Genomic DNA, 25,193 nt, shown 5'->3' on the forward strand with positions numbered 1-25,193 from the left:
AAAAACTAAAGGTTGACTCAAAATCAAGAGTTTTTTTTTTACAACACTGAACTGTCCCTTTTATTTAGAATTTATTTAACTGAAATGTGCTAATTAGACACTGTTTCTGTTTTCCCCATAAATTATACCAAGCTTATCTGTTCTTTTAGGAAAAACACGTGGAAATCACAGACCTCATCTAATCAATATATACATATAATAAGACAATTTACAAAAATAGCAAAATCCCAAGTTCACTCGTTGATTTTCAAGTGTCCTTTTCCATCAGTTTAGAGGCACTGACAAGAACTATATTAAAAAAGAAAATAAAATATGTAGATTTACAATATTTTATATCTTCATGGTGGATAAATGATTCCAAAATCCAATGATTTGATTGTCTGAGGCAACATCAATATTTCACATAACAAATATGCACGATTGCACCTGCTGCTGCCAAATAAGAGTACAAACTAGACATGTAGCGTCTAGATGCAGGCACCCAATATATCTAACATACAAAAATAAATCATCAAGTATAAAAAAGAAAGGCTTCATACCTCCATACATAACATATATTTGTGATCCAGTACTGAGACTACAATATCATGAAACACTCACTTGTTCAGAAATAATGACTTGTTAAAGCATACTGGTTGCACAAACTAACACTTGCAAGTGTACAGAGCAGGAGACGATAATTAACAAGTCAATGAAAATGTCAAAAAAACAGTAGAACAAGTTTGTTTCGGCTCAACCCTGCAGGAAGGGATGTACAACTGCATTTAGAATTTAAGTTCGTGCTCAAAGAGCGCCAGCAGCAAAAGGCAGGACCAACCCATCAGAAGGCCGAGGTTCTGCAGGAGGAACATGAGGCACGGCCTGTCGGTCTTCACCCGACTCATCTCTGGAAGCTGATGAAACAAAGAAGAATAAAAATAAAACCCTCAGCAACTTGACAGAATGATGGGATAAGTTTGGCAATATTCCTTATTTTTGCAGGTATTTGGTCATAAATCATAGTACAAAGAGAAAAATATATTTGTCATAGTGATGACACTAGATATAAGGTCAGGGCAAAATTGTGACAATTCATCCTGAGAGGAACACAGCAATGCATCAAAAAGTTATTGTCCAAATCCCAAAAGTAAACCATAAGGTTATACTACAGAAAAAGTGAGACAATCAAAATCTGTGAGTTATATCCTCTCTGGAAGATACGTGGAACATAAATGTCTATACAAACTTTCAATTTGATAATTTAAGTCCATAGACTATGTAAAAAATTAATCTGTGGATTTACCATGGCTGAGGATACTAAGCATGCCGATACAGTAGTAACCTGTTAATCAAAAGGTAGCTCGGTAGCTTGAGCTTAAAAATTCACCTTCTTTGTCATTTATTTTACTCTAAATGGAACCATAGTTTACAAATTGATCATCATGCTGTAATAAAAAAATCCTGAAACTAACACTTAAAAGTGGGTTTGAAGTGTTAACTTCCTACAAAAATCTGGGCACTTTAGGTTTTTAGCAACTGTTACACAAGCAGGAGTTAATAGTATAGTTGTTGGGGACTATTTTCAGCTGTGGATTGATACACATTGGAGGCTCTAGTAAGAGGAAGGTGCATATAAGATTACTATTTGGTCTGTTCATGGGATTTGTTGACAGTAAGAAGTAAAGAACATCACCAGCCTTATCTATAATTAAGGCTGCTTACCATTTCTACCAGTGACAGGTAGAGAAAAATCCCAGCAGTAACAGAGAAGATCCACTGCTGTACTTCTATCTCAGCGGAAACAAAGAGTCCAATGTAGAGCCCCATGAAGGCTGTCAGAGCGCTGAGGAAGTTCATTAACATGGCAGTCTTTACTGAGAGTCCAGAGCTGAGCAACACTGCAAAGTCCCCTTGAAGACAAAAAACACAGAACATCAGTGAATCAGCCAAACACAATGTTTTCTAACCTCAACCAAAACAGCGACCTCTCACCCATCTCGTGCGGGATCTCGTGGCACAGGATGGCCACAGTGGTTGCCATGCCAGTCTCGGCTGAAGAAGAGAAAGCCGCCCCGACCACCAGACCGTCGGCAAAGTTATGAAGACTGTCTCCCACAATTACCATCACAGCCAGCAGAGAAAGCCCTTGTCCTGGGAACACAAAGAAGGTCTGTGTCGCTGAAGCTCATCCTCAGACTGTGACAAATGCTCTGTCGTCCCTGGCAACTAATTACAAAGTACGACACATTCATCTGGGCGTAATTGTACAGCTTGTTTTGAAGAAGCTTACTCTGATGTGAAGGCCTCCTTGTATCTGCACGTTCAGGAGATATGTCTGCGCACTCAAAATCCTCCACTGGTCCCTAGAGGTTGGAGATAAACATTTACAGCTCAGATTCTTGATCTTTCTTAACACTTTATTCAAATCAAAGTTAATTTTATGGAAAAAAAGATCCATGTGTGTAGACTACAAAACAGGCTTTCCATGATCTAGTTTCAAAGTATGCATTCAGCTGTATGTACACGATTCAGCACAACAGGAAGTGGTTTCTGAATGATTCAGTACTTCTCATTCTCCAACATCCTACATGCTCTGTTTCTTTACGCCCTCCCACACCACTCCTCAATTCCTGTTATATAATAGCAACACAGAAAGAATTTAAGTGAATTTCAATTAATTTATGAACATTGATTTAGTAGATTACTGTTACAATAAGTATCCTGAAAGATTTTTGATAGACAGACTAGTGTTGCACTGGGCTTAAACTTTTCATGTTCACAGCGGCCTCTAGCTCAGCACTTGGTGCATTCTTGTTGCTGGGGTGAGGGAGTAGTGCAGGAGTGACACATCGAGGGAAATTAAACTATATTCACTTTAATACATCCATAGTGTTCAAAATATTTTATCAGTATGTTGGCATAACTACTACCACGACTGCTTCTTGGCTTCTGGATGCACAATAAGCAGGGATAACTGTTTCATTTTTGACAGATTTGGTTAGAAACTAGAGCCTGAATGTTATATGGGTTGGCCAGTTATAGCCTGTCACAGATGTATTGGTATTGGCATATACGTTAATCAGTATCACTGATATGAAACTTTCTTTTACAGAACCTAACATAGAAAATAGATCTTTGGGATCATTTAGAAATAATTTGTCCAGCATAGTGGCTTCAACTTGATTCTTAACAACACTCTCAGCACTGTCTGCAGCACATGTAGCAGAGTATGCATCCCAGCTGATGGTGGTGCGGAGTCCTGCGTATAAATAAACAATATCCGTCGATGTATTGACATCTCAATTTTTTGGTCCCTGAAATTCAGCCCCTAAAATCCAGTATCATTCGGGCTCTATTGAAAACATATTTGCTTTTAGGAGAAAAATAGGTGCAATATTATGCTGCACTTTAGTGTATTTCTTCAATTCACAGCAATCAGTGAATTGTCACTTACATTAAGCCAACTGCACAGCACATACCTCAAAAACCAATGTCACAAAACTCATACTGTACAGAAATCAGCTGCCAGGCTTTTATCCTAGAGACACAATCAAGACATTCCAGTTTTAGCCTCTTTACACTATCTCCCACTAAATTATAAGATGGATTTTCAGATGTATGAACTGGTATACATTTTGATATTCTTGGGCAGAAAACTGACAACTGAAGGAAATGGAACATTTGCAGTCAGGGCCTGAGGTTCTGGGATGATCTGCATGAGGACAACGTCAACATAGTCTGGGACATCTTTTAAGTCTCTTTTTAAAAACTAATTTCATGGAAGAGCCTTTGCTATTACTTGAGCTTTAACTCTCTTTGAACTGTCTTGTTTTTTTGAAAGATGTTTTTACCTTTTGCAGCATTGTATTGTTCTATACAACAGACTTGACTTATGATGTGTCAGTTATGTTTTGCTGCCATGTCAAGCATTTGGATTTTGATTAATAAATTGTCATTATTATTATTATTATTATTATTAGTAGTAGTAGTAGTAGTAGTAGTAGTAGTAGTAGTAGTAGTAGTAGTAGTAGTAGTACTGCTGTCTACAATCAATTTGAGCATATTTGGAACATGATAGATGCTAAGGATGAATGGTTGCTTCAACTGTGGAGATACATCAGAGCAAAAAAATTGTGGGTTATCACTGCGTAGAAGCACAAAATGTATGACAAATGTGCCTTTTTAAACATTTTTCTCGCCACTCAGTCTATGGCACTGTTTTGATACTTTGCTGATTCATTTCCAAAAACTGCATTGTCATGTTCCCGGTGGTCAGCTCTATCACGAAGGAAATAACAGGGATGATGACAGGAATCAGAATTTTCTGCCAAGAGCACCTTTAAAAAAAACATACCAGCTGAGCGTGGGCTGTGATGAGACTCACCAGCTGTATGGTGGAGATGGACTTGCCCCTCTGTGACTGACCGTTGCAGTTCAGCTCTAAGGGAAGGTCGCTGGAGTGACCCTGCAGACAAAAGAAAGTCACGACACCACCGTTGTCAACGTGCACAGTCATGACAAAAGTGTTTTCTTTTGTAAAACCCTGACAGTTCGCTTGATAAAGAAAATCAGCCACAACCTCAGCCTATTGCATACAATATACTACAAAAGTCTTACATGGCCGTGAGAAGGAACTAAAAAGGAGAATATTCTTTCAATAAGGAAAAAGCCATAAATCCCAGCGATCATGCCCAGAATCTTCCACAGATGGTCTTTTTCTTCAATGTAGTGTTTATCATCATGGCTGTGAGTGTTGTCATGGAGGCCAAGAATCTGCAAAGGAGACAAAGAGGGAAAAATTGAATTTACTATTAAAAAACCTGTGGCTGGTTATAGTTGATGGTGCAGCAACCTTGTACCTGCGGTATGAGGTGCAGGAGGGCATCTCCAGAGAGGGTTCCCACTGCCAGTCCCACAAACAGCTGCAGGATGAGATTGTAGGTCTCCTGGCAGGAGTTGAAGAAGATCAGGCAGATACCAAACATGGAGCCCACCGTGATGAGCAGGACAGCGGCTGTACTGTAGCCGTACTCTGCAGGAAGAAGAGAGCTGCGAGTTTAACACTGTTTTGTTATTTTATGTACAAATAGTAATACAATGAATTGTTAAAAACCCAAAGTCACAACTAAACACAGAAACTGCTTTTTCAAGGCCAATTTTACAAGGACTGAATTTTAAAAAAAACATTTTTTAGTTCTTAACAAAACCTTAAAGGAATTTTCTTCTATCTTCTCTTAATATAGCATTGTTTTTTGCTTGTTTCATCTTATTTAATGTTTCATAGACAATATAGAAATTACACGTTGTGTTTACACTATATAGTACACATAATGCAGTGGTCAAGTAGAGGAATAAAGTAAGACAACCAATAATAGTGTTATCGTTTTATTGTTTATTGAATGTATTATGAGTTTTACAAACTATTAAATCCGGTACCCTTCTTCTTATGAAATATTCAACTGATATCCTAGTATGTGCTATTTAATAGTAATGTCTTACTCTCGAGTGCAGTGGGTAAAGATCCTCTTGCTTTTTCCTCTGCAGGCTCACAGGCATTGCCTAGCAACTGCTGAATGATGGCCGGGCAAATTTGTCTGAAGTGCTCCTTGGAAATTGGCAAATGAGGATCCAGAGCAAAAATATCCATCAACTGATTGGCTGAAAAACATACCTGATTGGATTGAAAGGAAAAGGCACATTTGGGAATGAGTGGGAGGCTTTGCAAATCAAGTCTCACAGTACTTGCATAGTGTAGTTTACAACCGTACAGTCATTTGTGATACTAAGTACATAATGTTTGCTTGAAAGCCTAATCAGAGATTTATTTCAACCTGTGCCCAATCTGTGCGTATTCCTTCAGATTCAGGGTTGCAGCTGTCCACCTTCTGTGAACGTTCTGTGATGCTCCGCCTCTTTCTGTCTTGAGAGTGCATCGCTCCTTCCTGTCCGACTCCCAACTGATGAAGTAGCTCCTCCAAGTCTATGCAGAGAAATGCATCACTTCATGATATACCAGCATCAGGTCAGATTCAGATGAGTTCAGCAGTGTGTCACATCAGGGCTTATGGCATTATAAAAGACAATTCAAGGATGGGGACAAACTTTTAGGTTTGACTTCCATTACCATGCAGATTTTTTGGATTGAACTTGAAGATAATCATATGAAAGATTACAGTTCTTAGTTTCAGAAGGGTGGAAGAGCCTCATTTGCAATATTTTAGTATCTATCCTTAAGATTAGCTTTTTTAAAAGATGTCTCCTATATAGACTGTAGAATGTAGTATGTTAAAGTGACTATAATCAGTGTTTTTAGAATAACAATGGATCGAGCATCATGAGCAATGCAAAAGCTGTCACTCATTGTCTCCTTCATAGAGATTTATAGCTTCCTTCAGCTCTTTGTATTTGTTTACCAGCCCATAACATCACTTTCACCACTTTCATAGTGTTGATTTTGGCATCGACAGACTGCTGTTTTTATCGAGCCTCTTACCAACTAGCTGGCGAACATAGTGCAACAAAACAGCCAGATATTTTCTCAGGAGTTGATACAGAACATAAACAGTGCTGACACAGTTACTACATGTTGTTTTAAATTTGAGACTCCATATAGTAATAAAGTAGCTCCACATTTAGATATTGGCATTGGTGACTTTGTTGGACCACCTTAAATGGCAATGTTAGTGTAGTGTTTGACCCCCAAGTGGCCCAAAACATTGATTATTACAGACCGACATCTGTTATGAAGTACATATACAGTACAGTACAGCTAAATGTTCTCTTGAACTTACCTATAATCTGTAGGTTACTTGTGCGATTTAGAGATTGAAAGATATAGTCTGTAAAGAAGGCCGGGGATGGGAGGTTCCTCCGTCTGAAACAGTGGCCTTGCAGAATATGGCTGATGATGGCTGCAGCTAGTATTGGCACAGTAGTCGCTGCAGCACCTGGATTTCCCTTAACGTCAATATCTTCTAGGAGACGAGCTGCATCAATACACTGTTAAGTCAAAAATTAAACATTGCCATGCAGGCCACATCTGATAGGACAGGATGGATCTGTTCAAAAATACTTGCTTACTTGCAAATCAGAGGCGGTGTCTTGGTCGGAGGGGCCGTAGTGCTGGCTAATGAGCTGCAGAATACTTTCTGTTTCACTGGGTGACAGGAAGAGGTTATCCTCAGCTGGATGTAGGTTAGTGAGGGCCAGAAGGTAAAACTGAAAGTTCGCAGATGGGGAGGAAAGGGAGGACGGAGATGCAGCTTTCGACACACACAGATCTTGCAAGTTAATTATGTAATACAGCAGAACAGTTGAGATCTGCTGGTAGTCCTCCTCAGTGAGATAAGTCTTCTCATCATCCTCCAGCACAGAGAGGGCTACATCTGGTGTCAGGCACTGAAACAAGAACAATACAAAGCAAGAAGAACACAGCAATTTTAGGCAGGTTTTAAGGACAGAATGTTTTAAAATCCCAGGTCATGTGAGTATCGCATTACTTTTAAATGATGTGTCAACACATGGTGCAAAGAGGTCAGCTTGATAAAAGGCCTATTTTCTCCCTGCACACACTGTACTGTGCTTTTTGGAAAAGGACTAGTTCTGTGTTGTGGTGAATTGATTACAAGCCTAATTAGACCCACGCACAAATTGTACAAGGTTAGGAGAGTGGGTGAAGCACTGTTTCTTGTTAGAGAGAGCAGACTATTCAACAAGCAGAGACAAAATTTAAAAGGTTGCTCCCTTCATTTCTAAATCTTACATTGAAGGCTTGGTACACACATAATCCCATTGTCAGTCCACCTGCACAAACATGTGTAGTACCTCTAAATCCACCCTATGGAGTTTATTATGTCAAACTGAGGGATGTCTAAAGCCACTCAGCATGAATGCTCCACAGAGGTCAAGAACTTAAGCCTCCACATTCACTCACATTCCTGCCATAACAAACATGTTTCCAAGACTATGGGATGAATACAAAATAAGCACTTCCACATTGGAAGTAGAAAAGATCATTCTTACTCAGTTTATCTTTTAGTAACAGTTGCATGATAACATTGAGACAGGTGGAGGCCTTACCTTCTCACACATGTCCTGAGACATGCCAGTCCGCTCTGCACAGTGCACCGCATGCAGCAGCGTGCTGATCAGGACATTGGTTCTGTTTCTCTGGAGCCGAGGCTCGTCCTCCATCCCCAGGGGCAAATTCAAAGCCCCGAGAGCTTCCGACAGGTACGCCTGCTCCTGCCCTTCCACTTTCAGCACTCTCCCCAGCACGCACAGACATAGCAGCAGCAGCAGCAAACATAGAGCACTGCTCCTGAAGTGCATGTTCCTACCAGCACGGTCCAACTCCCTCAAGCTCCGAGGACTGGCTAAGAGATTGAGACAACAAGGAGGTGATAGACAGAAAACATACACAAGAAAACTGGGAGAGAAGCTTGGCTCAAGGTGAATGACAACAGGGAACGGAAAGCTTCTAAAAAAGAAAAGCAGCAATGTGTCCTTGCTGAGGGAGGCGTTAATATGCAGGACTGATCTGATGGAGGGCAGGAGGGCTCGACGGGCACCCTTCAGCTGAAAAGCCCTTACAGTGCCGAATGGTCAGGCAAAGCCTGGGCCCCTCAGTCCACAACAAAAGGATTAGTGCAGGCAAGTGAAAGAGAGCACAGGGGCAGGGAGAAGGGGGCATAAAGGGGGAGACCGTGGAGAAAATAATTAGTATTGAGAAAAGGCAGGAACAAGGAAAACTGCATTATTAATGTAAAGCAAGAGCTCAGACAGACAGAGGTCAACATCTGGAAAAAAGTAGCTCCCCTAAAGTGATCAGGTCACACAGAGGTGACTGTGAAACCTTAATGCCTCTTTAGCTGTGTATCAGTTTCATAAATTCCTTGAGTGTTTTTAAAACTGTCGGTTTCTGTCATGGTCTGTAGATTGAACCAGTTTCCTTATTTAGCAGCATGAATTGTTCAGGAGAAAGACAGCAGCTGGCCGTGAGTGTGTGCATGTAGCATGCTCACTACGAGCCACACATGAACAAATGCACCATCAAATCTAAGGTTTTTTAGTTTTTTTTTTATTATGCATGATCTGTGAGTCACAGAGGATCAAACATACAGAGCAAAACATGCCGAGCTTCCCAGCATCCTCCCACACTGGACACCCTGCAGGTCAAATCAACCCAGCAACAAGAGGACAAATCATTGTTTGTGCTACACTAACACCTGAGACCGAATAGATGAAAAAATGCTTACCGGTTGAACCGGGCCTACCGTTCTCCCCTCTGCCCCTCTCAGCTGCTGTAACTAGGTTTGTTTTTCTCCTCGGATAAAGGTTTTCCTCGGAGGATAAACAGAAGATCCAGCGCTTGTTTGGGGAGAATTCTTGGGCATTGGTGCTGCTAGTAAAACCCTCTTACGAGAATTGAGTAAGCTCCTGAGGATTAGCAGCGACAGCCTTAGAGGGCTGTGGTTGCCATGGAGAGTGCTGCCTCATTTTCAACAATGAGGTGATGGGGGTGGCCAGCTTTTCCTAGAGGTGATTGAGTGGCTGGTGCCACACAGAGTATACTTAAAAAGATCTCTTAGAAAAACAGATTCAGTACAGACAGACTGCTTTGTTGTTCTGTTGGAGTCAGACCTGATTATCTTTCTTTTATCTGCAACATTTATTATGACAAATATGTATTTTTACTGCCAAATATTACCTGTAATACTATACATAGATATGACATTTGATATCATATGCCTCGTTTTCATCACCAACAGATATTACTAACAATTCAAAATCTATATCAGGAGTAAACCATTTGATTCACATAAGACACATAGTCATAGAAAGACAGAAAAAATCAAAGCATTATTCTTGCGAAGTTATACAACTGCTCAAAAAAATTAAAGGAACACTTTTTAATCTAAGTATTGCATCAAGACAGTTAAACTTCTGGGATACTGATCTGGTCAAGAGGTAAAAGAGGTGGTTTTTAATCAGTTTCCGCTGCTTTGGTGTTAATGAAATTAGAAACAGGTGCACTAGAGGGGTAACAATGAGACAACCCTCAAAACAGGAATGGTTTTACACCTGAAGGCCACTGATATTTTTTTCCCTCCTCATGTTTTCTGACTGTTTTTCAATAGTTTTGCATTTGGCTAGGATCAGTGTCACTAGTGGTAGCATGAGGCGATGCCTGGACCCTACAGAGGTTGCATAGGCAGTCCAACTCCTCCAGGATGGCACATCAATATGTGCCGTTACCAGAAGGTTTGCTGTGTCTCTGAGCACAGTCTCAAGAGCATGGAGGAGGTTCCAGGAGACAGGCAGTTACTCTTAGAGAGCTGGGCAGGGCTGTAGAAGGTCCTCAACCCATCAGCAGGACAGGTATCTGCTCCTTTATGCAAGGAGGAACAGGATAAGCACTGCCAGAGCCCTACAAAATGACCTCTAGCAGGCCGCTGGTGTGAATGTCTCTGACCAAACAATCAGAAACGGACTTCATGAGGAAGGTCTGAGGGCCTGACGTCCTCTAGTGCGCCCTGCGCTCGCTGCCCGACACTGTGTCATCATCATAATCTTCTATCTTATAAAAAATATTTCAGTCACTCATATATACTGTATATGTATATGTACAGTATCTCATCACAGCTATCACATGCAATGCAATGTATAAAAATATCTTTTTAGTCTGCTAAATGAAAAAGGGAAAAAAGACAGTTCTGTTTCATTTATTTTCATTTATTGGACATCTATTTACAATTTTATAAGTCAGAAATATGGTGATAAACATAACAAAAAAATCCAGTCAATCTAGTTGATAAGTATCTTTTAAATTGCAACAAACAACACCTTGACCCTTTTTGATTTTTAACGTGTAGAAATTCTTGGTTACACTGATTGGTAAAAAATAAAATTAAAAACAACTGTACACATTTCACAAATCACATTATCATTTTAAAATTGGTTTTGATTGTTCCTAATTCACTTAGTGTACTGCCATTGCTGGTATGAATTATTGCATAATAATAATTATGATCAGTGTCTTTGGTCCATCCATCCCAGATGAAAATCTCTGATCATACTGTTTTTCACAGTGCTGATTACCACTGGCCTCATGTCTTTCTATGCCTGTTCATTCTGCTCTATGTTAGCCACCAAGCCTTTGGTGTCTACAGGAGCTCGGATGGGGTTGTTGAAGTAAAGCTTGTTGTCGAAGGTGTTTTCTCCCAGGACAGGGGTGGGTATCCGTTTACGCAAAAGGAAGAAAGCACCCAGTCCAATTACCGCAAGTACAATGAGTACTATAGCCACGGTGATGCCAGCAGACCCATGTGAAGGTTGTTCGACGACATGGGCTGAGGAGACAAATCGTACAGAAAGATTATCAGTTATACAATTTAAGTTTGAAACATCTTTTGCAATATAAATTTTAGATAAATGAACTTACCAACAGCTGGAGGCTTTTCTGTAGGTTTAATAACTGAAAAAGATAAGACATTGTCAGTCGAAGTAACCGATCAGTCTATTAAAAGTTACTTAGCAGCTCATTAAACTTACCTTTTGCTGTTTTGCAGATGTAAGACCGATATCTGCTGCAGCTGGTTGTAGCCCACTGCCCGCTGTCAGAATTAATGTCTACGCATGAGTCTGACTTTGGCATCCCCGTTTTCCAGTTGGTATAGTCCACAGCGTTGCTATCGATCCACATCCACTTACCTGAAACAGTGTTAATTTATTGATCAAAGCATCACATTTAAACACAATAAACTTTAGCTTTTTTGTTGTTACTTTTTTGTTATTTTACATTTTTGTACAAAATCTGTGTTTTTCTTGTGTCATAAAGAAAGAACCAAGGAAAATGTGAGTTACAGATAGAGTTGCATTTTTAGAAGAAGTATTTAAAGTATTTTTTAAAGTGCAGGAGATTGATTATTTTGCCATCCAGGTTATTATAAATCTTTTTCAGAATAGCAATAAATGTTCAAGACCCTCTGCAATTTTCAGCAGTATTTGAATATTTTGTTTCTTTCATTGACACTGTCTTGAACTTCAGTATGCTTACGTTCATGAGACTTGTAGAGGCCAATCCAGAAAGTTTTGGCACCGTCCTGCAGAAGCTCCAGGTTCTGCTGTATGAATGTCCCCTCAGCAGGGTCCTCAATACTCACTAGAGAAGCACCTGTCAAGCACAGCCACAAGAACATAACATTAAAGTTTATATACACACACGTAATCATTTATTTGTGGATCATTTTTTCTTAACGTACCCATTTTCAGACATTCGACTGAGGCATGGGCCCAGTTATCCACCACTGAGCTGACAAAGTAATAGCAGTGGCCTCTGAAAGGTATCCAGGTTTTTTGCTTCTTTGGTTCTGGACAGCTGCCAGGAAGTTGTGGAGGTTCAGTGGGAGCTACATCTAAAAAAGAGACAGCAGATTGCACCCCAGGCTTAGAAACTGTTGACTAACCATGTTTGCTGTTTAAAGTGCAGGAAAAGTAACAAAGAGATTGTCTGACCTGAAGACTTTTTACAGAGGGAATAGTGGGTATTGGTGCACGGTGCAGTCTTCCATGTTTTATCCACATCTATATAGACACAGCCAAAGTTGTTTTTAGGCTCATCTATGCCCCATTTGGTGTAAGACAGAGCCCAGTTATCAACCCACTTGAAGCGACCACCAGTCTGTGAGAAAGGCATCACTGATGAGTGTTTGTCCAACAAATTTGAAATCCAGTTTGAACTGGTGCAACGCAATAACAGCTAGACTCTTTACCACATTGGTGTTGAGGCCAATCCACACAGACTCGTTGTGCTTGGCAATCTGCAGGGTGATATATGCCTGAGTTACAGGGTTCAGGATACTGGCCAACTCTGCATCATCTGCTTGGCACTGCCTCCGAGCCTCGTCCCATTTCATCTTCTGGGCCACCAGTTTGAAGGAGTCATTGCCAAGCTTGTAGAAGGCCTTTGGTTGCACGGTGGTGGGCTGGACTACAATCTGGGAATCTTAGTAAATGACACACGTTTGTTACAGCTGTAAATAAAAATCTCTTGACTCTGTTGGATGATCTTAGTTAGCCTTTACACATTGCTTGCCAGTTAATTCTATCCGAATGCTCGTGTGGCCTCGCTAATATGTTACCCACCAATGTTTCTTTTACAGATGAAGCCTTGTTTTGAGTTACAGTCCGCCACCTTCCAGTGTCCTGTTTGTTTACTGATGCTGCCCACTATGACCACACAGTCGAACACCTATTGGACAGGAAAAGGTAGGTTAGTTATTCGTTCAGTCTTTTCTGATGACAATATTTAGACTTTTTTGAATTTTTTTTTAATATGTAAATTGTTATAATGACTATTATCACCAACACAGAAGTAATAGAATATGGGAAGCACACACATGCATAATTTGTATATGTATTTAAGTCACTGAAAATACTATTTTGAGGAATTTTCCACTTCAGAGTGTTAAAGTACAACAGCTATTATATTACTGGTTTATTGTTCATGTGTGTGTATATGTGTGAGCAGGATAACAATGTAGCTGGATGAGGTGGAACACATTTGAACTATTTTATCAATTGTTGAGTTGTCTAATTTGTCATATTTCCTGAAATTGTTAAATGTTTTGCAAGTTCAGTCTTAATTTGAAACATAATAAAAAATTTTTATTGAACTGTAATAAACAAATGTAGAGGAGTAAAAAGAAGTGTAGCAAAATAGAAGAATAAAATAGTAGAAAATGTAAATATAACAAAAACTTTTCAATTAAACCTTAATCTGAAATGTAATTAATATTTTTCATTATTTAATTGTAGGAAGAAAATGTAGTGGAGTAAAAAAGTCGTGTAGCAAAGTAGAGGTATGAAGTAGTATATATTACATATACATGCCAAAACATGTAATTGTACTTTGTTACTGTCCTGACTGTATTTGAAAAACACAGTTTTCTTAGTCAAACCTGATTGTACAATTATAATGCATCTTTGGAATATTATATTGCTTGTCTTCCTGCTTAATCTGTTTTTAAATGACAGGAGCAGGTTGGTACAGAAATTGTTTATTATGTTGTAATATTAGAGGCCTATATTGACAAGATAAACATGGTTCTTTCGTAGATGTGACTGGATATCTAGAGATTTCAGGTGTGCACTTGCAAATTAATTGTTCTAATTGATCAGTTTATTGAGTTATAAGTGTGTCAGAGAGACAGATGTAGACAGAAAAAGCTCTGGATAAAGAAATTAGACCTCATCAATGGCATAGTGTCCATCGGGCGATGATGTTGGGTGTCCTTTAGCCCAGTTGGTGAATGAAATGCCTTTGCCATCTGTCCACACAAAATGCATCTCCCAGTTGATGTCATTCATGCCAATCCACAAGTCCTCTTTGTAGTTCAACATCTGTGTTGTTAGAAATGCTACAAAAGAGAGAACCAATAAGTCTGTAACTCCCTAAAATTGCAATTTATTTAAAAATGAAATGTGACCTTTTCAAACAAACACAAAAGAGAGTGAACGTAGCTCAGATCGCTCACCTTGCTCTTTCTCGTTGAGGATAGAAACCAGATTTCCTCCCTGGTTTGTGCAGTATGTCCTGGCATCTTTCCAGTTTTTATTGTCACTTCCCATGACAATCTTATAGCACTGTGTAAACAAGATGAATTTGCAGTGTTTGTGTTAGGGTAAAAAATGGACAGTCACCTGTATGTGTTCAAGCTTGGTCAGAATATGAAAAAAACATTTGTTGGAACAAATTTAAGCATATTTTACATCTGGGAAGTGAGCCTGACATTGTAGTAATCTGAGTAGTTCTATAAAAAATACCTTTCCTTGGAAGGACATCCACTCAGGTGCACATCCTCCTTTAGGAACTGTGGTTGGGGCAATTGTTGTATTGACAAAACTGCTGCTTCTTTTGCAAATGGAGGGGAGCTCCATGCCACAGTTTATGTCATTCCAGTAACCTAAATGTGCAGAATTTAGAGAAAACAATGAATTAGTGAATAATAGGAATAAACTATGAGCTAATATTCATCATGAAGTATCTCTGCATCAGATTTACCCATGCTCTTGTATATAGTCACACAGTTTTCATCATTGTTAGCAAAGTTGGGCTCATTGCGTTCCCATGCAGTGTAAGTTACGGGTGTGTCATCAAGCCAGCTTAAAGCAAAATGAAGAAAATTGACAAGACATCATTTATCATGTTAGAGACGACTGGGAAATACCAATGTTTAAGTGTTTTGACTTATTATTGTAGTTTGATTTACCTGAATGATTTATCCAAATTCACTGTCATTCCGATGTAATACTGCCCTTCTGAGCCCTTCGATATCTGAGCATAAGTATAAAAAAGTTAATGTTATGGGTAATACAAAAACTACTTCTGTTTTTTTTTTTCGTAACAGCAGATTAGGATAGTTGAAAATATGCAAAATGGTGCCATTTCATAACTACTATGTTTCTGTATTTCTTGCCTGTTTCCAAATGAACCTCCTCTCGCTCTCTCCTGTGATAACCGCAAGTTCACCAAAGTTTTTTTTGCAATAGGCTCTGGCAGCTTCCATAGGCAGGTTGTCCATGTTGATGAAATACTGTGTGTCATTGTAAATGAGCCATCCATCTTCTGTTTTGTTGTATACTGCAACGAGAGGAAAACAGATAATTGATAAAAGTATCAGAGAATCATCAGGTTTTCATCACTAATGTTTGCACAAAACTTCATGCCAATCCATCTAAGAGTTTTTGAGATATTTTTGTCAAGAAGAAAGAGGTGGATCAACCAACTGACCACGATTGTGTAGCTCAGTAAATCTGGGAAATTAAAACAAAGAGCAACAGAGGCTGCTCTGAAAGACATGCGACTGCTGGAACCTACCAGGCTCAGTGATGGCAGGCTCAGGATTGGGAGTTGCACCTGAAAATATAAAAATCAGGAGAATCACAAATCTGAACATCAGGAAAAGCCTTTCATTTGACCTCACCGCTTTGGATAAATGGCTCAATGCGACCCAGAGCTCACTGAAACCAGTTACCTTTGCGTATCTGACAGATCCAATCATTGTAGGCCTCGCAGTGCCTATCGTTCCAGTGTCGTCCGTAGTACATCTGGACTTCCGCACAGTGTTCATTGTCATTGTGGTTGTTTGGTTCCCCATAGCCCCAGTTCTCATAGCTGAACTACGACACAATTTTTGGAAATACACAGAATTAGGTTGAGAATGGCAATGAGTAAAGCTTTTTGTGATTACAGTTAATTGTTACTTACAGCCGTTCCATCACTCCAGACAAAAGCCTCATTGGTACCCATACTGAGGCCGATCCAGGCTGCGTCAGAGCTATGAAAACTACAGGAAACACAAGCACCTATTACCTGAATGTTAATTTGCCTTACATAGATTCTGACATACACAAGAAATTAGTGCCAGCGAACGTACGACAGGCCGTTCAGGTCCTGCGAATTGTGTATGCTCATCAGGTCCCCACCAACGGCCTTGCAGAAGTCCCTCGCCTCCTGCCAAGTCTTCTTTAACATCTTTCTTTTCTTGTAAACCTTTTTATCACATGAAAAAAAGGAGTTCAATTTTTGTTCTGGACACAGCCTAAAGTTCATAGATTAGTTCCGTTTGTTCTCCTACTTTAACACAGATGTTCCTTTTGGCAACTGGGGCCCACCCAGACGCACAGCTGAGGGCCGCGGTGGTAGGTGGAATTGTGGTCACATGCACTCCTTCTGCAGGTTTTTTGCAGATATACTTCTCCTTGTTGCTGCAGCTGACGACATCCCATAATCCAGCAAAAGTCCCAGTGGCCATGGCGACACATCCTTGTTTTCTGTCTTTTATTAAACATGTCAACAGAAAAAGGAAAACATATATGAACTGAGCTACAAGATATGAAGATTACAAACATTCTAGTGCATCACGAAAAGTGAAGTAACGATTTTGGTTATCAGTAAAAAAATAACGTAATGTTTTGGGTTTTTTTTTTTTTTTTTTTTTAAAGTAATTTTATGGATTTTTTTCTTTTCACTGTGCAGATTTTTTTCTTCAATAATTACAGAAGTTTTCACAGCAAAATCTGTTTATACACTGTATATATCATTTATGCATATATATATACATATAATTATATATATATTATTATATAGTATATTACAATATAACAATATTTAACAATATATAACAATATTCATTGTTTTTGCAGATGTAAATACCGTTCATTAAGCATGAAAAAAAGAAATTAGAGCTAGAAAAATGGATTTTAATTATGAAAAATTACTATACTGTTATTTTATGATGGTTGCAATATTTTTTGGGGGAACCCAATTGCTAAAATATTGCAATTTTTTTTTGTTGTTGTTGTTGTTTTACAGTTTGTTTGCTTGTTAGAAGCTCCATGAGACTTTAAACCATTGACAGAAGACTAAATGCTATAGTGAGCAGCTTAAATGCTCACAGTGACAGCACACAATAATATTTAGTAAATTTAATGTTTCAGTTAGCACCAAAATCAAGTCAAATCTCTGTTATTTATGTAGCACATTTAAAACAGCAGACATTGAGCCAAAATACTTCTCAGTAGAAAAATAAGGTCAACAGTAAAGACATTAGCAGTGCAGGACTCTAGATATTGACTAGCGACCACTGCTTTGGAAACTAATCGGGGTCCAAAAAAATATACTCATCTAATTAATGCATACATCATACATATAGCTGGCTGCTGTAGATAAAGTCAAATTTTATGTAAAAGATATACAGCCAAAGAGTGTAAGTTAATGTGCTCTACCTGGCATCCCCACGTTGAAATGAGTGAATGCGACCCTAGTTCTGGTCGTCCACTTGAAAGTGTTTTTGTCTTCTGTGTTGGATAAACCTGTCCAGAAATACTTCTCTGGTCTCAAACCCACTAAGCTGACCAGGAAAGCATTCTCATATCTGCATGAAAACATGTAAAAGCGAACATGTGAGCAAAAATTTTAAATCTTCACATTTAAATATCACAAAACAAAATGGCTCAATTTAGCAGCAAAAATAGTTTGAAAACCAGAAACTCCAGCGACCACTTGTTTGAATGAGTGATCTATGGGCCAAACTTCATCATGTATACAACATAAACATGTAAATATACCTGTCAGCCACATCCACCAGTTTGCCACCAGCGCCTGAGCATGCCTGCTTTGCGTCATCGAAAGTTTTTGTCTCAGCTCCAATGTTGTAACAATACGAACCGAACCTGAAGGAGCCCTTAAAAACAAGAACACTGTATATAAAGGCTTTGTTTTCTAGTTACTCTAATAATTAAAGTGAAGAACATCACTCACAGTCTTGCATCCGGGGTTTACATCCTCTTGGATGCCTTCAGGTGGCTGAATGGAGGCCTTTTTCTTACAGATGTATCCATACGTCTTCTCACACATGTGATCTGCCCACTTCCCATCCTATATGAGAAACACACACTGTAAAAATTCAGCTTTTTAACAGTTTATGACTATAATTTTTTGAAGTATTTTCAGATTTTTTGTTTTGTTTGTTTTTTACAAATCTTCCCCATTTTGCGGAATTACAGATGCCTAGTAAAATCTTACACAAAAATAAACGCTGTTCATGTCAAAAATCTGTGTTATAGGAATTGTAATTTGGCTTTTACAATGTTTGGTTGTAAATTTACACAGTATTAAGATTGTATTTAAATCAGCAAAAATATTGTTGTTGGTTTTTTTTTTGAATAGTTGCAGTTGTTTGAAAGTAAAAAAATTTAAATGACTGTAAATTATTGAAAAATATCAATACTTTTGAAAACTGTAAATTTATAGATTTTGCCAATTTTGTTAAATTACAGAAAATATTAATATAAAATGACAGAAAAACTAAAAATTTACATGGTGAAAATAAATTATTTAATTTAAAAAAACGAAAACTACATCAAAACTGTGCGTTTTTACAAATAATTTTTCAGTCTTTGTGCTACTACTCTGACAATTGACAAAATTTTAATTATTTTTGGACAGTGATGGGGGTTACCTTTCCTCGGATGAGGACACAGTCTTCCTGGAAGTTCATGGCATGAGAAGGTTCACCGCTCAGCCACTGGGTGAAGGTAACGTGGGTGTGATCAGACCATTCAAACAGCATCTGGTTCCTCTGATCGTTTAAGCCAATCCAGAGCACATCTGTCGACACTGAGGTTTGAAATACAGATGCAAAGTAGTTACTGAAATATTTTGATCTCCTGTAAAATTAATCTTGCATTCCTTAAAGTGGTTACAGGTTAACATTTTTATAACAACAAGGCTAAAATGACAACATGAAACCAGTGTGAAAGTGGTTGTTTGTAGTGATGACCCTATAGAGAGTTACTACCTGAATCTGCAACCCACAACAGAGAGCAGTTTTTACTGAAAAAGTGTAAATGAAAAAGTGTGTAAATAAAACCAACTTTATGTTCCTTGCTCACCACCAAACAGCAGACAGACAATTGGACACTTGCTAATAGGGCTAAGCGATTTAGGAAAAATATTTCATTGCAGTTTTCAGAAAAATAATGCATTTGTGAGATACTGTGATTTTTTTTAAGTCAAGCTTTACTTCAGTATTCACTCTATAAAACAGGGTTTGGGCAAATAACAACAAAAACAGGTGGATTTTATCTACAGTGGATAGAGCCAGACGAGGGCTGCACAGTGGTGTAGTGGTTAGCACTTTCGCCTTGCAGCTAGAAGATCCCTGGTTCCTGGAAGATCCTGGCCTTCCTGGGATCTTTCTGCATGTTTGCATGTTCTCCCTGTGCATGCGTGGGTTTTCTCCGGCTACTCAGGCTTCTTCCCACAGTCCAAAAATATGCTGAGGTTAACTGATGATCCCCCCCGCAACCCTAATGAGGATCAAGCAGTGTATAGATAATGGATGGATGGAGAACCAGACTAGATATTTCTCCTTACTTTAAGCTAAGCTCACTAGCTGCTGGCTGTAGCTTCGCATTTGCTCTACATACATGAGAGTGATACTGATATTTTCATGTAAGTCCCTAGAAGTACGCAAACCAGCACATTTCCCAAAATATTTCTTTAGAATTAAAAAGAAGATATTTCCTGTTTGCTATTTTATTTCTTTTACAATAAATTATTTCCATTTTTTCTATATGACTTATGGCACATTTACCGTATCCAGATTGAGATATGATGAAGCTCTGTTCCTCTATATTGTGGATACTGGCCAGATCTCCTCCCTCTTTCCGGCAGGCAGCCAAGGCGTCACTCCACATCTTTTTACTCCTCTCCAGGTAGTAACAGTTTCCTCCATAAGGAATCCAGTGACTGGGGCAGAAACTGGGCCCTTTGACTGTGGATAGAATCCAGAAGAGCTAAGAGCATGTTCTCCTGTAGGTTTGTGCTATGAAAACTAGTAATAAAACAGATTTCGATTATTTTAAATTTATATTTTACTCGGTGGTGGGGGCAGACTGGTAGAGTTTCCTTTACGACAAATGTAGCCGAGTTTCTTGCTGCAGGCGCTGCTCTCCCATTTTGAGGCTTTTCCAGCATTCAGGGTTGCACAGGAGAGCCCGGGCTCTGATGAGGGATGACCTGTTGGTAACAGATTAAGTGGCAGTAGATGAGAAGATTTTAACTTGAGCTGTAGAAACCTTGCAATGTGTTCACTTACCTGGAGCCCAGTTTAAATATCTGAATGGGTTTCCGTTGCTCCATGACCATCCGCTCTCAAAATCCAGGCTGTTGAGCCCAATCCACAGAGATGTTCCCAAATGATTTGTCAACCCTATATGCGTTATAAAGCAATTAATCTGCAATGTTCAAATATAAGATTGTTTAATGTGAGGAGCTGATAGAGGAGTAACTTAGTACCAGAGATGTATGACTGCTCATGCAGCTCTACGATGCTGAGGAGGTCGCCTCCCTGCTGCTGGCAGCTCTTCCTGGCCTGATGCCAGGTCAACACTGACTGAGCGTTCCTCTGATACTGAACCCCAGTGACCGGGTCAGTGTCCCAGCCAGAGGACGCTAGGTTATGGTAAAGACAGAAAACACAGCAAGTTAGGAAACAGCAGGAAAGGATTTACCTCATGAGGCAACATGGAGGATATATAGAGACAGTAAAGTACAATCATTGTTCCAAAGCTGAAAATAGGAAGCAGGTTGGATATAGACTCTGTAGAAATTGTGTTTAACCTGCTGTTGATGTAAAGCTCTGTTTCAAATTGATCTTATTTATCTTTGTGCTTTGGTTTTAGCAGTTACATTTTGTGGACTCTATCAGCTTGATAGACACTCTCTTTAAATCAATATTCTACTTCTGTCAAAAGTGTGAAAATTAGCTTTACTACTCCTTTAGCATTGTGCGTCTGACAGTCAGCAAATTTTTCTGCTGCAACTTATCATAATGACATCATGTTTTGAACTTTACTTTTGTGTAAAGCAAATACTTGAGTTGGAAAAAATGCCAACTTCAACTTGGCTTTGCTCAGAATGAGGTTAATCAGGCAATGCAATCTGTTCATTTGAGAGTATTTAGGTGATTTAGATCCATCTAACTTAACCCAGTAGCACTAATATTACTGGTTAGCTTCATTTGGATATACTTATTCGGTTGAAGCAGTTCATTTAATTTTGCAGCTTCAGAAACATCTTCTACATCCTAATCTAGGAATGAGCTTTGTTTCATATCAGGCTACAGTAAAGTGAGATTCTTTGATTTTCCTGCTTCTTTCCTGCCGCTGTTTTAGAGCAGCGTCAAGGGAAAAACAGACTGCGAAAGAAGGAAAACAAGCACAGTGCTGCGTGGACAACTCATGAGAGGAAGCGGTAGTGTTGTTCTGCTGAGGGTGAAACGGGGTCAGAAACCAGACCTGTACACACTGACCTCTACAATGAAATCAAACAAAATCATTTGATAAAAGTCACTGAAGTGTTGGATTGGTCTCGGACTTGTTTAAGATGCCACAGCTCCTTGAAAGCTGATTATTGTAGATGTTAGTTGACTGGAACTATTGCGTTATAACTCGTGCGCCTTTACCTTTGGATGGACAAAATCCCCACTTCTTCTCTTTGTCGTAATCTCTCTCTGTGGCACACCACAGCTGTCCGTCTGAACGACCTTCCTTTGTGCATTCAGCAAACCAATTCTCATGGAACTTAAATGGGAACTGACAGGGGCCTCCGAAAGCATTGCCCCCTAATGTGAAAATCTCTGAGGAGACACAGATTTAAAGATAGTAAGAAATGTATTTACCAAAGTAAAAGTCCACAAGTATGTGGATTATTGCACCAGTGTGGACAGTTAATCATGGACATTTACTTCTTGCTGCATCCATTCTGCTGTGGGAGGGTTTTACTCAAGAGTTTGGAAACTGCTGCAGGTATTTACTCTCATTCAGCCTCAAGTTTATTTACTGATGAGAGGACTTTGCAGTTCAGTTCAGATAAGTTAGTTGGGATGAATTTATGGCTTTGTATTAGAGAAAAATTCCAAATGAACTTCAATCGAGACCTTTCCCAAACTGCTGTCACAAAGTTGGAAAAACCACTGCAGAGCAATGGTTTGATTAAAAATAAGGGGGGTTGCAAACATTATTACAAAAAACTGTAAACCAAAAGTCCTCAAATGCACATGGACATATCCTTTTAGCTATAATGTGTCATTTATGATGTTGGGTTATCTTCACATAGTATTATCTGAACATGAATCCTGCTGCTGAAACACAGCACTGAAGGTAGCTTTGTTAGATTGCACCAATTTGCAAAAAAAAGTCCATCACAAATGGATTCAAGTTAAGATTGATTGTCAGTGCACTGCCTAGTTAGTGAATGTCTGCATATTAAGCAATACTTGATGTACAGTGCCATTATGTGAAAGTTGGTAAACAGGCTTGTGTACATCCCAACACAACCTGCATGAAGATATCACATGTCCAGTGGTCCAAAGAGGTTGTGAAGAAATCAGTTATCACTTTGGAAATGGGGTATCTCCTCAGTTTAAAACAATGTATGTTGAAGTTTACAGACAGTTTCCTTAAATGCTGCAGTACTTCATTTATTTATTTTTTGTTATTCTCACATAAATATACACGTGTACTGTGTCCATATTATCAGGAATGTAGGTGCAAGGATTAATAACCACTAAAGCCAAACTTCTTAATTTCAAATCTCATATGAACTTCGAGATTGGCAATAATCGAGGTAAAAAGTGAAGTTGCAAGCAAGAGCATCTCTTGAACAGACCCTTTCTCAAATGTTAAAATGTGTTCAGTCTGTAGCTGTAGCACCTGGTACTTGATGACAAAAATCACATTCATTTGCAAATGTTGCAACTATAATTTGAGTGAAGTGAAGTATATACAGACTATTTTTCTGGACTTGGATGCGCAAATATTTGACAACAGTCTCTCAGACTTCCTAGAAAACCAGTGCACACTCCAGTTTAGCTACTGCTTTAGACAATATTGTGACTTTGTTACTATTGACCCAAAAGTCCTACCTTGATACCCCTTTGAACAAAGGTCACCCCGAGTGCCAAATATCCTCCAGCGGCTCCACAGCCCTGAGCCTTTGTAGATCATTATGTTCCTCTCATTGCGGTTGCCCCAGTTCAAGTGCAGGTCCTGGTCTTTGAGGCCAAACAGGGTCTCATTCTTGCATTGCCAATGCTGGAGCTGACTGCTCTCATCACATTCAAAGAGGACCACCTTCACCCAGTCTTTTATCTCGGTGGCGCCCAGACACAGTTTGAGGGACAAACTGAGGATACGAGATTCGGAGGCCCAACGAAACTGCTGCTGTTTGGCATGAGGATCACAGACGGCCACCGTTATGGACGTGGCACTTTCCACCTTTATGCACTTGTTGTGGTCCTGGTTGAAGATCAGGAAGGTGCCAGTGTCTGGAGCAGAATGGAAAAGCTTCAATAACTGAATAATCGCTTAACACAAGAAATATGTGTGGGGTACTTACCTATGTCTGCGGTGACACAGAGGACTTGAAAGAGACAGAGGACGACGGCAGAGTATGAACAGGGTAACATTATCCTCAGTGTGCTGTTTGCAGTCAGTGGGAGAGATTTCCAGTCATGAGAGAAGGGGTCTGGTGTGTGCAAAGGTGTGTGACATCGAGCAGCAGTGACACTGAGACATGCTGCCTTCCTCTCTTAATCACATTGATGGATATCCTGTCACATGGGTAGTTTCGGCTGGTCAGAGTTTCATGAGCTTCCACAGACTTTTCTGCAGAGGAGGCAGGAAGAGGGGAACAAATAGTCTGATCTCACTATTAAGCAAGAACATGAAATTGAACTTAGAGCGTCAGGTAGGATAATAAATCAAAGGCCAAAAAGATGAGAATTTGATGGTGAATTTTGGAAAAGAATTTATCAAAGCATTCCTTTTCAGACTCTATATGTTTCCTTTATCTGGCATCTTTGATCTACTATAAATAGCCCCTCAGTGTGTGCTAAATCTGTTCCTGGATAATGAACCCAGAGAGCAGATGTCATTCAGCAAGACTGACTTTGAACAAATTTTAAGCGTTAGAAGATTTAGAAGAATCACCAGCACCAGAGTAAATGAGGTTTGCAGCACTTTGCTATGTGACCCCAAGAGGTCTGCGAGGCTTCGGGTGAGGAGTGCATTGATGATACAAGTCAGTAGACAGAGAGGACAGGAGGAAATCCTGCTTCCTATTGGGGGAAATGAGTGGCGTTCTGACCGCTTAGGCCTCATACTGCAGAAATTCCCAGCAATGCTGCTCAGACTGATACATATAGATCCAGATGGATTGAGCATGCACATATAAGATACCTGTGCCTTTTATGAGTGATGATGAATTAAAGCACAAAAATATTAGAAATCTGATTTCAAATAGCGTTTACTGATTTTTTTTATTTTATTTTTTTAGCCACTTGAGGGCCGCTGATCAATCTGTCAATGAAGAATTGTCCAAGTTCACCCTGATTTTAAGTTGTTGTGGTTTAAACCATTTCCTGAGAGAAACATCTGGCACTGTAGTGGCTACATGCTGCTCTATGTTCACCAGCTTCTTACTAAAATGTCCTTCATGTCATTTTGTGATTTGCAGGTAGCATACAGTTGGTTTGTTAGATATTTTTTACCACATGTTTATGGCTGGGAATTGGGTTAAGTGGACCAGCAAACCAAAATAATGTTCCAAAATAGACTAAAAGATGTTTAAAAACAGAGGAGAG

At 39.3% G+C, this 25,193-nt stretch overlaps 2 protein-coding genes across 3 annotated transcripts; both read right to left on the bottom strand.

The window, feature by feature from the left end:
* Positions 1-177: 177 nt before the first annotated feature.
* On the bottom strand, positions 178-9,436 carry LOC111584878 (zinc transporter ZIP12). 2 transcript variants are annotated; one of them, XM_023294207.3, is made up of 13 exons: positions 9,237-9,436; positions 8,059-8,354; positions 7,060-7,377; positions 6,771-6,978; positions 5,811-5,959; positions 5,479-5,650; positions 4,839-5,011; positions 4,597-4,752; positions 4,364-4,444; positions 2,270-2,342; positions 1,972-2,130; positions 1,702-1,889; positions 178-893 (listed from the first exon to the last, which is right to left on the bottom strand). In XM_023294207.3, exons 2-13 carry the CDS (start codon positions 8,308-8,310, stop codon positions 765-767), a joined length of 2,058 nt encoding a protein of 685 aa, XP_023149975.2. In that variant the 5' UTR covers positions 8,311-8,354; positions 9,237-9,436; the 3' UTR covers positions 178-764. The 2 variants fall into 2 exon arrangements, with proteins under 2 accessions (XP_023149975.2, XP_035796835.2); XM_035940942.2 differs by having other exon boundaries at positions 8,059-9,436.
* Positions 9,437-10,687: 1,251 nt separating this feature from the next.
* mrc1a (mannose receptor, C type 1a) lies at positions 10,688-24,120 on the bottom strand. Its single transcript, XM_023294203.3, has 30 exons — positions 23,948-24,120; positions 23,475-23,876; positions 22,014-22,187; positions 20,846-21,001; positions 20,646-20,759; positions 20,426-20,566; positions 20,142-20,321; positions 19,005-19,162; positions 18,305-18,421; positions 18,112-18,227; positions 17,770-17,918; positions 16,620-16,819; positions 16,419-16,534; positions 16,250-16,328; positions 16,017-16,161; positions 15,860-15,898; positions 15,459-15,622; positions 15,252-15,316; positions 15,044-15,144; positions 14,806-14,945; positions 14,517-14,625; positions 14,230-14,399; positions 13,126-13,231; positions 12,753-12,985; positions 12,496-12,661; positions 12,243-12,395; positions 12,038-12,154; positions 11,533-11,691; positions 11,423-11,455; positions 10,688-11,330 (listed from the first exon to the last, which is right to left on the bottom strand). The coding sequence occupies exons 1-30, from the start codon at positions 24,015-24,017 to the stop codon at positions 11,098-11,100; spliced, it is 4,305 nt and encodes a 1,434-aa protein (XP_023149971.1). The 5' UTR covers positions 24,018-24,120; the 3' UTR covers positions 10,688-11,097.
* Between the last annotated feature and the right edge of the window lie 1,073 nt (positions 24,121-25,193).

Source organism: Amphiprion ocellaris, chromosome 22 (assembly GCF_022539595.1).
Source record: "Amphiprion ocellaris isolate individual 3 ecotype Okinawa chromosome 22, ASM2253959v1, whole genome shotgun sequence".
Classification (NCBI taxonomy): Eukaryota; Metazoa; Chordata; class Actinopteri; family Pomacentridae; genus Amphiprion; species Amphiprion ocellaris.

What these genes read in the sequence shown, in the direction of transcription:
- LOC111584878 (XM_023294207.3), bottom strand. Translation starts at nt 8,310, where the DNA reads ATGCACTTCAGGAGCAGTGCTCTATGTTTGCTGCTGCTGCTGCTATGT. An exon ending in ACACCGCCTCTGATTTGCAA is followed by an intron (nt 6,979 to 7,059) that starts GTAAGCAAGTAT and finishes TTGACTTAACAG; the next exon opens with TGTATTGATGCAGCTCGTCT. An exon ending in CCATCTCCACCATACAGCTG is followed by an intron (nt 2,343 to 4,363) that starts GTGAGTCTCATC and finishes TCCAACCTCTAG; the next exon opens with GGACCAGTGGAGGATTTTGA.
- mrc1a (XM_023294203.3), bottom strand. Translation starts at nt 24,017, where the DNA reads ATGTTACCCTGTTCATACTCTGCCGTCGTCCTCTGTCTCTTTCAAGTC. An exon ending in GGAGGTTCATTTGGAAACAG is followed by an intron (nt 15,317 to 15,458) that starts GCAAGAAATACA and finishes ACTTATGCTCAG; the next exon opens with ATATCGAAGGGCTCAGAAGG. An exon ending in AGTCGAATGTCTGAAAATGG is followed by an intron (nt 12,155 to 12,242) that starts GTACGTTAAGAA and finishes TGTGCTTGACAG; the next exon opens with GTGCTTCTCTAGTGAGTATT.